Source organism: Aptenodytes forsteri, unplaced genomic scaffold (genome assembly GCF_000699145.1).
Source record: "Aptenodytes forsteri isolate BGI_AS27 unplaced genomic scaffold, ASM69914v1 Scaffold360, whole genome shotgun sequence".
NCBI lineage: Eukaryota > Metazoa > Chordata > Aves > Sphenisciformes > Spheniscidae > Aptenodytes > Aptenodytes forsteri.
The window spans coordinates 723094-738347 of NW_008796109.1; the positions used below are offsets into that span (position 1 = coordinate 723094).

General features: G+C 43.6%; 1 protein-coding gene across 1 annotated transcript; it reads right to left on the reverse strand.

Moving 5' to 3' along the window:
- Positions 1-1734: 1734 nt before the first annotated feature.
- On the reverse strand, positions 1735-14600 carry HAL (histidine ammonia-lyase). Its single transcript, XM_009286758.2, has 18 exons — positions 14339-14600; positions 13824-13884; positions 13622-13649; positions 13251-13325; positions 13083-13155; positions 12932-12998; positions 12709-12746; positions 12503-12628; positions 11033-11172; positions 9499-9546; positions 8275-8422; positions 8095-8190; positions 7929-7987; positions 7033-7113; positions 6093-6158; positions 5821-5986; positions 2923-3057; positions 1735-1847 (listed from the first exon to the last, which is right to left on the reverse strand). Exons 1-18 carry the CDS (start codon positions 14583-14585, stop codon positions 1735-1737), a joined length of 1767 nt encoding a protein of 588 aa, XP_009285033.1. The 5' UTR covers positions 14586-14600.
- Positions 14601-15254: the final 654 nt, after the last annotated feature.

The window sequence follows — 15254 nt, forward strand, 5'->3', positions numbered from 1 at the left end:
TCAAACCTAAGCTGTTCAGTATCATTGACACAGATGAAGAGAAAACAAGTGAAGAGCTGACAAAACAAATATAGGAGGCCCTGTATAAAACATCCACTAGTTTCAGCAGGAGTCAATGTTTTGTGTTGGGAAGCTCAGGAAATTCAGCCAAAACCAGACTATCGTGACAAGCTGTCTTTCACATGTGAGGAAAGCAGTGATCCATTTCTCTACTATCTGTAGGTGCTCCTGAGATAGACAGGTCCTTTGGATAAACCACTTGGATAAACCATGTTGATTTCTAGTAGAACGGCCACCCTTAGGCAAGTTCCTGGAAAGGATCTGCTCTGTTCCAGAGGACCGCAACTCTTAAAGTTCATACTGATGCCCACGGCCATGACCAACACCTGTATTCATTTCCAGCGATCCCAGGGAGAAGGCTGTTGGTGAAACGGGTCTCGATTCAGGGATGTGTTCCCTCCTGTACTTTTCAATGTAAGGTTTAGCCACTTCCCACACCTGCAAAATGAGAAAGTTAAACAGCAGAGTCAGAACCAAAACAAGAGGTCAGGTCAGACATCAACACACAAGTTCAGAAAACCCCATGGAAGAGTTGCTGGGATGGAAGTGAGAATTACAGACCTACATAGATAAGCTGTATGCGATCAACAGAACCAGAGAGACAGCCAGAGGTTTAGAGAAGAGCATGTGGATGGAGTTGACAGGCGGTAGGAAAAGATACAGCTCCGGGGGTACAAGGTGAAAGGATTCAAGGCAAAAATATTGCATCTTGTCTTGTCCCCACGTTAATGGTCTGTGTGCAACAGTTGGGAGAGGATCGCTGTCACTTGCTACAAAATCACTTGGTCACAAGGGGCTGGGGGAGCAAAATGGCAGCTGGCATGGACAAAGAAAAAGGGAAGGGATGGCGGCTGGGATTTAAGGCAGAAAAGGAAAATGTTATACAGTCTCCTTTGTCTCTCCTCCTGTAAGGGCTGCAGGGCAGCCTTACAGAAGATGGACTGGGATTTTCTTCTCCCATTTGCTTACTCTCTGCGATTCTTCTGTTACTTATATTTTACAAACAAATAAAATAGATGGATCAACATAGCTGTACAAACACTTGGCTCAGGTTAACACATTTTGCCACTGCTGTTCCCTCATCCACATCCCCTTATTGCTTTCAGTGGTCCACCATGCCCAAGGTCCTCAAGGCTGGGGAGCACTCACTGCCCCAGGAATGAGGAACACCGTCTGGAGAGACCACTGATTTCTCTGGAGATCTGTGGGGGTATAGGACCCTGCCCTCAAATGATTCAAAGCTGGACCTCTATGTCTGTGAAACCCCTGCCAGAATTCATAATGTAAGCTATTTATTACACAGGGCAACTTTAGGAATTGATTTGTAAACCTATCCCATTAAAACTAAGGAAAACCAAATCTCAGAAAATCTGGTGGGTTCACGCCAGGCAGAGGAGTGCTTTTCGTGAGGCCAGCCCACAAACGCACGGAGGGTATTTCCAGATCAGAGCTGCAGCGTGCTCCTCGAGACAGTCCCACGGCATGCCCGAAGTCAACACTTGCCTTCTGCTCCACAAGCAGCCTGTGAGCTGCTTCAATGTCTGGGGCCATGAAGCGATCCTTCATCCAAGGCCTGTAACAAGACACATTGTGAACATTGGCCAAACATTAACCACCACCGCTGGCAGCCAGTTCTCCAGACAAATGCCTCCCCCAGAGGTTACCCATCTGATCTTACCTCACAACGGAACGCACAAGGTCGTAGACCTTCTCCAATGGGGTTGTCGTTCTCAGAGGGCGTAGGAATTCAATGCCCTGGCAGGCCGCGAGCAGCTCAATAGCCAGAACTAGGAAATCAAAACAGCAAAAGGGATTTTCGGCAGCTCAAGGCAAGGTTTCCCTTATAAAGCTATCCTTGGTGTTTGTTCTGCCTAACGTGATATGGTTTCAGGTAAAGTGAAGAGACCAGTGGATGCACACACCCCAGAGAGGCAGCCCAGCAGCAGGATTGTTTTATGGATGGTGCTGAGGGTAGTATCCAGCATTTTAGCAAGCAGATTTTAGGTCGTCTGCCATACAGACTTTTCAGTGTGCCCGGAACTCCTAGTTATCACAGTCTTAAATCCATAAAAATCTCCTCCAGGTCATCTTGAATACCCAAAGTAATGGGCACTATAAATCAGAAAACTTCTTTAGGACTGAGAAGAAGGAAGGGGCCTGAGCTATAAAAGAAAGTTCTGCCTATGAAGCTTGCAAGAGCCCACGTGAAAGCACCACTAAAATTACAGAGCTTTGGAAGACAGTCTTCTGTCTGGAGAAGTTTGCACCGTATCTGCCCACCTCACACCTGATTATTATTGGCATTAGTTCCTCATTTTCACGAGCCAATCTGCCCAAGGAATTGGGAAAACCAACTGGATCTAGGACACACTGTTTCTCAACACATTGTTGAAATACAGAGTTTCTCAAACTCATTTCTCTGCACACGAAAAATGTATTTCTATAAAACTAACTCTTCAGAGCATTCAAATGTATAAACTTAAGTGGGCAAGTTCAGTATTTGTGTGCTGTGTATTACTCTGCTTTTCCACTAACAGCTGACGTCTATATCTAAGAACACCATCTGCCAAATACATACATAAAAAGCAGGAGAGCAATCTGTCCTTGTAAGCAAGAGAGGAAAGTTTTGCTGAGTGTCCTGCAGTAAGCAGTTTTGTTTCACAAGAAACACTTAGTGCTGGATTTACCTCATTTCTGTTAGAAAGATCCAAATGCTTGTATGTACTTAATATAATATTTTTAGACTGTTCTTTCAGCTGCATTAACTCTTTTTTCTTAAAATATGTCTAAAAAGAATGGCACTAATATCTTCACCTGGTTACATACATAAGGTCTGTCTGGAAATCAGCATTCTAATTTTACCTTGTTCCACGTGTTCAATAACTCTCAAAGCTTTTCTTGCAGCCCATCCTCCCATGGACACATGATCCTCCGTAGCAGCACTGGTTGAGAGAGAATCCACAGAAGAGGGGTGGCACAAGGCTTTGTTCTCAGAAACTGCAAAAATCCAGCGCAATGAATGTAGGACAGAATGGGCACGAGACAACAGAAACAATGGCCAACCTGGAGCAAAGAGCCTGTCCACCACCTCAGGTCCAACTATCGCTACTCTTTTGAGAACGCATCGATGTTTCACCTGGACTGAGTAATTTGTAATAAACACCTTGAAAACTACCATTGCCTCTGAAAACAGCAACCAATATCAGTCTTCAGATGCAAATATTAACCAAATATAGAAAGACTGCTCACTCCTCCCCCATCTCCGGGGTTGGGTTGCTCTGGCTCAAAGGCCTGATGGAAACTGAAGAAAAAGAGCGAACAGCATAACTGAAATACAAGCCTGGCCTTGCCTGTTACTTCAAGGCAACTCTTTGTAAAGAGCATTGGTTCCCTCTGTTTTCGGTCACAGATACTGCCCCTACCCTGGTTTCAAGAGAGCTAGAGATCAGCATCTGGTCTCTTCTCATTGGAGCTGAGGCACTTGCAGAACTTGCTCCAGGAAGATGCTGCAGGAGCACGGTACAAATCCTCTCCCACCCTCCTCGCCTCGCTACCAGGCTGCCCACGTCCCTCCTCCAGGCACGCACACCCCTGAGGGCAGGGGCGCTGCGGCTTTGAAAGCCAGGTGCAAGACTTGGAGTAAGTCTCTTGAACTGCACCCAAAAGCGAGGGGAATTTGGCTGCAGGAAGGGCTGTAGGCACCATCCAACGACAATTTGGGGTTGAGAATTGCTCTTTAGAAGAGAAGAAATGAAGTCTGCATTCACAGTGCTCTGGCTGCACACAGACCTTTTCTTTCTGAAGCCCAGCAGGATGCTGCGTAATGCCCTCGCCAAATTAGGGGCTTCAGAAAAGCAACAAGAGCAACAGCGAGGTGGTGACACCAATTGCAAATATGCTGGAGTGACACAGTCCAGGGCCAGAGCCCAGCTGGCACGTTCAGGCAGGCAACAGCAGGTCCCAGAGAGGCCGCGTGTGGCTACTGCGAACAGTTTGGCCTGGCAGGCACGGTGCTACCAGAGAGGAAGGGAGAGACACATCCAGTGGCATTGCGAAACATCTGCAAATTTTTTGCAGCTTTATCTATTAACCCTGGGAGTGAACATTAGTTTGTACACAAACACCTTAGAAACTGGCAGAGTGACTTTAAAAATATTAGTAATATCTTGGTTTTAAAAAAAAAAAAAGGAAAAGGGCTCAAAGGTCACTTTTTTAGAAACTGGCAGAGTGACTTTAAAAATATTAGTAATATCTTGGTTTTAAAAAAAAAAAAAGGAAAAGAGCTCAAACGTCACTTTTAGATATAAATTCCTGTATTTTGACCAGGGAAAGATGGTTTTAAACCATGGATTCCTGTTGTCAGCGCAGCGATGAGAAGGCAGGGCTGTAATTTTCATTCCCCGCAGCAGAGACCACAAACACCCACCAATCTCTTGCTCCAGATTGCAGAAGTATGCTGTGAAACCTGAAGCCAAGCAACAACTAAGGCCTGGAGCCATCCTAAACTCTGCCCAGCCAAAAGGAAAAGTTTCCAGCCTTCAAACATCACTTTTAGATAAATTCCTGGCTATTTTGACCAGGGAAAGATGGTTTTAAACCATGGATTCCTGTTGTCAGCGCAGCGATGAGTTAGAAGGCAGGGCTGTAATTTTCATTCCCCGCAGCAGAGACCACAAACACCCTAGAATCTCTTGCTCCAGATTGCAGAAGTATGCTGTGAAACCTGAAGCCAAGCAACAACTAAGGCCTGGAGCCATCCTAAACTCTGCCCAGCCAAAAGGAAAAGTTTCCAGCCTTCAAACAAGGGGCTGAGCGCTTCAGCTCCTTTTCCAGCCCCATTCCCAAAATGGCATCTAGGCAGGGTTCCTTTATTACATTGATTTAGTTCATTGACTTTTTTTTCTGCAGGATGTTTATCTACACATTTATCTGACATCCTCTGTTCCTTTGTCTGTTTGCATCTCTTATAATTTACCCTCTACTCATAGCATGATTATGTTGGCTCGTGCTTTCCTGAAGCTATGAACTGTAATAGCCCAGCGACCAGCAGGCTTCTTGTTGCCTTAGTCATGAGTACTAGAGGAAAAATGTACTAATGCTTATTTTTAGTGTGCTCCTCTGATAACCAGACCTGGGAACTCCAGTCTCCTGAGGACTGTGGAGTCTGATATTGACGTACGGATCTGGCCATCAAATGGAGACACTGAGTACTACGGGTATCAGGTCCAGCTTTGAGACAAGTGGTGTCGCTGTGCTAGTGAGAAGTGAGGAATAGAGGTATCCCCTGCTTACAGACCATAACTATTCAACCAGAGGTTCTAGGTTCAGCAGAGTGGCTCGGACACGTGTACGTTTGTTGCCTGCAGTGTTTGCTGTTAATTACAGCCCTATCTGAGCTGATTTGCAAGCTCCTGGGTACAGAGCTGTCACTGATTTCAACCGGAGCTCTTGTGTTGGTGACTAAATTAGAGTGCTCCCTGCCAATCCCATAAAGATGCAAGCGGGCAAGCATGCTCACCAAAGTCCACCTAAGGGTTTGCATGCTCAGAGTGCTAAGCATGCCCATGGATCAGCTCAGAATAAAGAATCCCGAGCTGAAATAATTGCAGCTGCACTCAGCGCTCAAACTTTGCACCCAAACAGCACAAAGCACATGGAGAAGAGGTGGAAGACATCCATGCCTACTATCAAATTACAACTGCCTCGATATAAATTGGTCTTTCTAGCTTGCCCTCTCGATTATATTGCTCAAGCACTCACCCAGGGCAGCTGCTGTGCAGTGTGCAATCATGAAGCCAGAGTTCAGACCTCCTTCAGTGACTAAAAATGCAGGCAGTTCGCTGAGTGAGGGGTTGCAGAGCCTCTCAATTCTTCTTTCACTAATTGCAGCGAGTTCGTGCACACCAATTGCCAAATAGTCTAGAGCCTATAAAAGAAGATCTCATTAAACCAGATGACAGAAACAAACAAACAAAAAAACCAAAACAGAAACTACTTTTTTTTTTTTTTTTTTTCTCCAAATGCTTAATTACCTTTGCAGGATATTCACCATGAAAGTTTCCTCCAGAAATTGTCTCTGCTCTTTCAGCAAACACCATCTTTAAGGAGAATTTAAGGCACAAACATGAATGAAACACAGTTTACATGACAGATATCTGTCAGCAATCAGAATATCTTAACTGAAGGAATGTTTGTGCTAATAGGCTTCTATTTGCAAGCACAGTATATTACACCTGCATGTTCACTTTTCAGAAAATGAAGACTCAATCTCAGTTCTGTTTTTTTCAAACAGACTACATAAAATGAGGACTTTGATCGGGGGTGGGGAGGGGTGCAAAAAACCACATGTGTTCGGATCCTAGCATAGTTTCTCAGTTCCTTGGTAGATTCTCTCCATGGCAGATAGATTTTTAGGCATGCTACAAGCAGTAATGCTTATCGGCTATGGATGTGATGTTACGTATAGCATCATTATACTGCTGAGGGGAATCTAGCCTGGCTCAGCACCAATGCAAGAACTGTGCACAGAGTTTACCAGGCTGAGCCATGATGAGGCTTACCAGCCACACGCGTTTTGTCTGCCTTCCCTGACAGTGCAAATCTTGCTCTATAGCGCAGGTTTCACTCATGCTGCACCAACAGATGTTTCATACGACAAGCCACCATCTGTCTACATCCATTTGGTTGCCAAGTCCCATCTACCTACATATTCAATATAAGCATATAGAATCTCATCTAGGAAACATTTAACATGCGCTAAACTGCATGCGCACGTGGTTTCCTTGCCCAGACACACACTTGCATGCACCAATGCAGACATGGAGAAGAGAGGTTACTGTTGCAACCAATGGTAGTTATTGACTGAAGCCAGTTACGACTTTTTTGCCTCCTATGCAAATAATTATATAGAAGAAAAAGGATAAAAAAGGCCAAGCAAAACTTTGCATAGAAATAAAGTCATCAAAAAGATACAGGGTTGTCCGTGGCACTATTGATTTCAGTTGTCATGATGTCCTTCACAAAAGCAATTGTATCATTTACAACTCCGTGGACCTAGAACAAAAGACATTAGCACCTGAGCTTAGTGTCTACACTTAGTTCATTTTCAGGATGCTGACTGAGCTGCAGGCACCCTCTTTCCCATCATCCCAGTCTCTACATCAGTGATCTTGTATTTGCTCTTAAAATCAGGAGCATCACTATGGGATACTGCCCATACTAGACACCCAAAAGACCGTATTTATATTATTATGACAGTATTGCTAAAAAGGTAATCTGAATATATCATTCTTCACTTGTTTGGGTTGGCTTACTCTAAATGAAAGATAAGATACTTATTCAGTGGCAGAAGTGTTATTAGAAGAGAAGTAACCTTACAAAGCCCCCACAGAAAAAAACCTCTCATTAATTAACTTTCATTAATTCCACTGATTTAATAGCTTTGCTCATGTTAAAACTCACGGGGTCGAGTTCTTCCAGTACGTTACAGATACTACAGGTAGATGAACAACCTATCACACTGGCTGCTTCTGGAAACACCTTTCCCCAGTTCATGGTCTTAGCATCAATGCAGAATAAATGCTCTACAAAGCCTGCAAGAGTAGAAACCAGCACCTTCCCCCTGCTTCTGACACTTGGCCTCTTTCAGATCTGAACACAGCTTTGTTAGACGCTGCCTGATGGGTGTGTGCATGGGATCAATGAATTACATGTCTCCATTAATACTAACTCTGAAGTGAGGGAGAAGCAAAATAAAACCATTTCTTCCTCTAATGGAGTCAGACAGTGCATAGTTGACAGTACTTCTGATGTGGGAACTTCATCATCATTTATCTAGTGCTACGAAAGGAAATAAAGTCAGTTTTTACCTGAGGGCAGCAGCGCATTGTGTACGCGTCCTGAACTCGGTCACAGAATCTATGGCTCTCTAGAAGGAACAAGGGAGGGAAAAAACCCACAAAAGCATATGGGCTACTGCTGAAAGACCCAGACGGATCTGCGTAACCTGAAAGGGTGAAGGTTGAGATTGTTCACCTGCTATTTCTGATGGATGGTGGTCAGAATCTAGAAGGGACCTGAATCGAAATGCCACTTCAGCCTGCCCTCGATGTGGGCGCACTGCATGGATATCTAGTAAAACAAGTTAGACTGTTAGGTTTTGCTTCTCTTGTCAATGGCTGTTAAGCAAACAGACAGGAAAGGCCCAGTACCCACCAGTGTCAAAGGCCCTTGTTGTACCCTTCAAGACTTCAAGTGTAAGGGCAGCGATTATGTCAGCTTGTCTAGCAATAGCACCGGCTCTTTCAACTGCTTCGCATCCCAGCGAGGTGATCATTTGTGTCCCATTGATGAGAGCCAGACCCTTCAAAGAGAAAGCAGATGTTAAGCAAATTCATTGCAGCTATTCCACACACTGTGATAATTCCCCATCTCTGTGATAATTCTCCTCAGATGAATGAGTTAAAGACCTTTGCTCAGCTTCCTGGATCATCCTGAAATCATAAAATGCACAGCTTGACTGGGCATCTTTGCTACAAAAATGGTCAATGGTCGTTATAGACACCTGTTTAGACACCTGCTAAGTCGTTATAGACACCCTTGGAGCTCCAGTAGTTCCAAGCAAGAAGTTTATTTCATGTTATTTCAAGCTTAAGCAAGAAAAGTACAGGAAATCTGTATTCTTTTCCAGTTCTTTGGAAGTGGAATGCTATTTTTATTAATTTCTTCTTAATTTATTAGTTAAACCAAAGAAGTTATGAGCATGGGGGATGCAAAAACCAATCACAATAAGGAAGTGGAGAATTAAAACAGCATTAGGATTTATAACTGCTTTAAAAGATTTGTTGAGTTCAGTTAAAACTAGCTTCATATTTGTTCTAAACAAACATGAAGGCCCATGGGAGCCTTCCATTTGCCTTTAGGAGACACTGGATTTGGCTTCTTGCTCCTGGTGCTGTTTTACAGCTACTGAGGCCCCTTATTGGAGAGCTCCACAGCCCTCAAATCTGTTGTGTTCCCATGTAAACTTTGATACATGGAGTGAGATTCATCTCACCTAGTTTTAAAGATCTAGAAGTCAGATATCTGGTTCAAGTCAGTCATCTGAGCTCCTGTTATGGTCAAAGGGCAGATAGGTACCTTGAGAGGGCTTCTTAGACAGCTGTTTCAGGATGATGTAAAGTGTTTTCTGAAGATGCCCATCTCTTTCCACTGACCACAGAGCCAATCTAAACATCAAGCTTGGGTCTGACATTTCAAGTCAAGTAGGGTGGCACTGGGAGAGGTGAATCCCGCTCCTGACAATATGTCATTAATATAATTCTGGAGCTTGATTTAAAATGACTGTTAATTCATTTCAGGCTTAGATTGTTAAGTATAAAGCAACTAGTGATTGACCACACTTGTTTTTCATCAGCTGGCATCATTATACTTTATTACCTCTTTTGGTTTCAAGGTAATTGGTCTCAGACCATGGGCTTCCAGGACCTGTGAAGGAGTTTAATGACAAGGTAATTAATAAAAAATGTTTTTTGGTAATTCAACCACAAAAATTTTTAAATCTTAAATGTTTCTATAAATAAAAATATTAACAAATTCCTTAAGTGAAGGGAGAAAAAGAGCTTTATATCACAAACTTTTTTTTTTTTTTCTGGGCTAAATAAAGGACAGCATTTTTGGGCTTCCAAACTAGCACCTAATTTCCCAGTGCCAGTTAAAGAAGGTAGTAGGAGCACTGAAGTGAGATACTGTCACAGCCCGTTAACATCTACCATGTATTAGCTGATGGGAGAGAGTAATAGGAGAGAAGGCTGGAAACATCTTGGGAAGGTAGTTCTGCCTACGCCTTGCCTCATAGCAGGTTTGCCTTGGCATAAACTATTCCTTCATATATGATTTCCTAGCTCTTTCTACAGAAAATCTCCAATGACAGGGAGAGTCCTACTCAGTTTATTCTGTACATGTCTATTCCATAGGGCAATCGTTCTTGTGGGAAGTGGAGGAAAGGTATAACCTTGATTCTGATTAGAGTCCTCTCAACCTTTCCAACTGAAGAGGTAACACATCTCAGAGGTGTACAACTGTAACTTCTGGTCCCGAAGGTCCATGACACACTGGCCTGCTTCTTCCCTACTCCTCTCCCTGTGTAGTTCTCAGTACTTCTCCAGCCGACAGTGATGGTACAGCTATCAATCCATTAATAAATCTGGTGTTCAAATATTCGTGGATAGGAGTGATAGGTTTAGCAGAACAAACTACTATGAAAGACTCCGGAGGGGCCAGACTTGGAGATATTCAACACTAGATCAATCTGCTAATGTATTAGTGACAGAATAATAATTAATTAAAAATTAATTCCATTGTAAAGCTTCCATCTTGTAAAGGATGATGCTGTAAAGGTTCCCTGTAACGCTAGTTCATCTATCAAAAATGAAATGTCCAAACCTGTGTATTCACTTAAAGCCATTATAAAATCAGTAGAAATTCTACTGATAAGTTCCTGCCTCCAATAAATCTCCGGTTACTCTCAGCATTTGAAGTTTTGAATTTGAGAGGTGATCTTGGGTTTGTTGGAACAGTGTTGATGTTTAGGGAGCTGAAGACGTAAGAACAGTTCTTTCAAAGCTGATATCACATCCTGCCCCTCTCTCCGGGTCCTAACTGATGTCACTGCAGTATCTTGTATTGCAATACTATGGCATGATATTTCTTTAGGACTTAATAACATGCTGCATATTCATATCTGCTCCAGTGACATGTGGGTGAGTTATTCCATTCTCATGGATCCACCTTCCTCAAGGTAGAGGATGAGTTGCTAAAGGCAACCTAATCCCCGTTCAAACTGGTACAAAAAATCCAGGGACTTTTACCTGTTATTAATCTGAGCAAAGGCTCTCCTTCTCTCAAAGCTACATGCAATTTGGCAAATGAGCCAGGAAGCAGAAAAAAAAGCAATCAGCTGCATGAGTCTTACATATTTAGCATCAGCCCAGCCACTCTTTGGGGACCACATCTTTCCCTCTCCAATTAATCCCAGAGCAAGATGAGAGAGGGGGGCCAAGTCTCCGCTGGCTCCAACTGTCCCTTTCTCAGGGATATAAGGAAGGCAGGACGCTAGAAAGAAAACAAAACCGACTCCTGTTAGAGCTTCCCCTCGATACATGCCTTGGAAAACAGAGAAGCCAGCACATGAGAGTGGTCACAGTAACATCCTGCAGTCATGGTCAATGGCGCCAACAGGACTACTCTTGTTGCAGACTGGGATTTGCCCCTGCTCGCAGGCTAGCTGCAGTTTATAAAGAAATCAACTTCCTTCTGCATTTAGCTCTGCCTTTAGTTTAGGAGTGGGGGGACCACAGCCCAGGGTGATAGCATCTACAGCCAGGCAGGTAGAATATCACTCCTCTCAGCGCTCCATCACAGGGTGACCACTCAGTGTGGACAAAGCTACCTCTTCATTTCTCACTCAACTAAACATTGGGTAACTCCTACAAATCACCTTTGAGCCTTCTTCACCCCACCCCAGCCCTCTGAGCCCTGAACGTGTGGAAATGAAGAAACGGAGCCCAGGGAACTGCGGAAAAAGCAGGGAAGGGACCAGTCTGTTTCTTTTGCAGGGTTAAACACTGAATTGCAGCTCCTTCACCCGCTGTGGGAGGAGAAGGAGGAGGGTGCAACAGAGGGCAGCACTGCACAGAGAGAGAAGGTGCTCTTTGCTCGTCCCAGCCACACTGGCATGCCTCACCAGAGGGACTGTTAATGGACATCAGCTAATGAACAGCACAGCCGCCCCTTTGGTTTCCCTGCCGCAGCGTCCGGCAAGGCAGCCCAGCTATAACTGCTTTGACAGTCGTGGCCATGTGAGCTGCTGACCAGCCGTGTGCTTCTGCGCGGCTGCCTTGCAGCCCTTGCTTATGAACACTCGTGTAGGTCTCAGGGGGTCTACTCACAAAAACAAGTGCTGCTCAAGCACATCTGCTTGACAAACACCAACACGTGCAGCTGTCTACGTGGTAATAGCCCCACCCAAAAATCCTGGCATCCCAAAAGATGGTGGCACATGCAACAGGACAAAAGTTAGAGACTTGAGCCTTCGTAGAAGGGCTTGCCCAGAGTCAGAGTCATGCTCTCAGTCAAGCTTAGTCTTGAACTAATTACTTGACCTCTCAGAGGCTCATTTCCCAAACTTCTACGTGTTGCATCCATTTCTCTCAGCCCTTCCTGACACTTCTGCTCACACCCCGTGTTCTTCAACAGAGGAACAGTCTCTAGCCGTGATCATCTACAGGACCGGTCACAGCTGAGCTTTGGTCCTGATCTCTCACAACTACCAAGTCAAAAGACCAACATCCATAGCTCGATCCATTGAGCTACACCCTTTAACAAAACAGTTAAAAGGAAAAAAAAAAAGGGAAAGGGGGATTTTCTTTAAACATCTCTTTACCATTAAATGCTTCAATAACTTGCTGGAGCGTTTCTAGGGATATTCCACTGTATCCTTTTGCTAGGACATTGATCCTCAGCGCCAACAGCATGCGAGATCTCTCTGGGCTCAAAGGTTTCCCCACACCTGAAACAGTAACCCTCTCGGTTACTAACCCACTACCAACAGTGGCAGAAAAGGGAAAACACCAAGCGATTTCTTATTACCTGCAGAATGCGAACGAACCAAGTTCACTTGAAGCTCCCTATGGAAAAAAAATATATGTAAAAACCCAAGTAAGTCTTGTCAGGTTTTATTTTGCACAAGCAAAGGGAAATACTGAGGCAGCCCTCTCATCTAACCACAGAGTATAAATGTACAGGGCCAAACTGCTCCCTCCTCTTCCTTTCCTGAAAAGAAAGGACAGAGAAAGCCGCACACACAACTTACCTCAGCTTACTGTTTGGGATGACAGTCCTGGCAAACTTCCCAAACCCTGTGGTGATTCCATAAACAACTGCAAGAAACGTACTCTGCTGGTTAAGGAGGGAACCCGATAAAGTTTTCTAAACAATTAATAGTTTGAGGTAAAAATATTTACCCGTCTGTTCCTTTACAATCCTTTCAATCACTTCTCGTGATTGTTTGACTTTAGCTTCAGCTTCAGGTGTGAGCTACAATATAAATATAAGTTTATCTATCATTATTTAAGTTTAATTGTAGAAAGAGAAACACGTAATTTTTAGCCACATTTGTTCAGGATCTTTACCTTTATCTTGTAGAGTCCCTTTCCTAAATTGACCAAGTCCTCCGTTGTTAAGCTGTTGCCATCTAAAGAAATATGCTACACCAAAGAACCACCTTTTAGTTTGGGATACGTATACTTAGAAAGTTGCTTAATAATCAGAAGAAAGAAAAAAAACAGTCAAAACTCAGCAATGACAGGAGGCTCACTCATGCTCATTCATAAGACAGGAACTCGATAAAAAAACCATAATAACCACATTATAATTTAGATTCCTAGACCCAGCCAATCTAACAGCCCCTGCTCTCATGAATGCTGCAGTGGCTGAACTCTCAGCACGTTCCGGTGGATAGCAGGATTTGTTACCGAGTTGTAAAGTCACTGGCGATTCCTACCTGTTCTGGTTCTCGGTATTTGCTGTATCTGAAAGTTCTGTAAAGGAAAATGAAGGGCAGACAGGATTTCACAGGTAGTGACCATTCGATTACAGCTGGCAATGTGTTTTAAGAATGAAGGAATGCTAAAAGAACAAGGAAATCTAGGAAATTATAAATCTAGAATTATAAAAAAGTTCACAAAATGCTCAAAAAAGGATACAAATGAACTCCTTCTGGCTGAGATGGTATGAAATCTGGAGACATTATATCTCCTTCTATAACTAGAAAAAATATGCAAATAAACATGAAGAGGATTAAATTGTATTCTACATATAAATGAATTTGTTATTCATTGCAATACACACCAGTAAGAAGTCTAATTTGCAGTTATCAGCCCCAAATGTATTTCTATGCTTCTAGGAAAATAACAAGGGACTATGTAGTTTATTTAAGGCACTCTAAAGGCAAAAGAGCCGCCCAACCCTTGGACACATGCTCCATATCCCATACAATCATATAGCATATGTGATATCATATGCAAATGATGTATATAGAATCCTGTAGCTTCTACACCTTATATAGTTCTATACTTAAAAACTAAGGGTACATTTGGTATTTTTCCATAAAAATCATAGACACCATCTCAGACGCAATTTTAGATAAGCTAAATGACAGTTTGCTGACTCAGATGCCAATGTGGTCACTCTGCGATACGTTGCTTAAGGTTTTGCTTACCAACTTCAACAAATTCATTGTCCTCTAGAGCATCTTCCACTGTATCATCAAGATCCAGCAAGCCAAGTCCCTTGCACCTTCGAATGTAAAATTTTACTTCTTCCACCGAGGCAAATCCCCCATTGTCGGGTTTGTTTTTCATGTACCGTCTCACAGCTTCCTTTCCCAGCCACCCGATCGTGTTCGTGCAGCTTAGGCACGGCACTGCCAGCCATTCCCCTCGGACATGCACCGTGTATCTCGGCATGCTTTCTCTCCAAAGTTGTCCCTTGACCGAGAAGGGGCGCAGCGTGCAGCAGCCTTACATTTACCACGCGATGGCCTGAAGAGCTGTGTCTAGCTGGAGTCCAGTGTTGCAATCAGATAGAGGCAAAAATCCACCCCCAAAATCCCCACCTTTGTAAATAAACGAGATCAATGTATCCAGCTGACTTCATCCAATCAAGTCAAACCCAGGGAGCACACCCTTTTCATGGAAAGGCAAAGAAAACCCCCAACCTATTACCACAGGAATTTTTTTTCCCAAAGATCACATCAGGAATATAGAAATGAAAATCTAGGAGCTGGAGTTTATGTAGCAAGAATAGGTAAATAAATCAGAATAAGCTGGAATGCAACTGTTCTAAAACCTGAAGGGTTTAACAAAAGTTAACGGGGTTGTCACCTGGCAGTAGAACACACTAATGAAAACCTCCATGGGGGACAGGGCTGGAAGATAGTCACCCCGTTACGGGTTGGCCATGGCTGCTAGGATTGAAAGGAGACTGGATGATACCCATGCAGCTCTATCCAGAGCCGGATGAGAGCAGGCAGTGTAGAAAGCAAGCCTGCTTTGCTCAGTCCACGCTGAAGTTAGAGAACATAATTTTGTATCGTAGGGGAGGAGGAGATTAATGAGTTTCCCTCCGTTACCCTT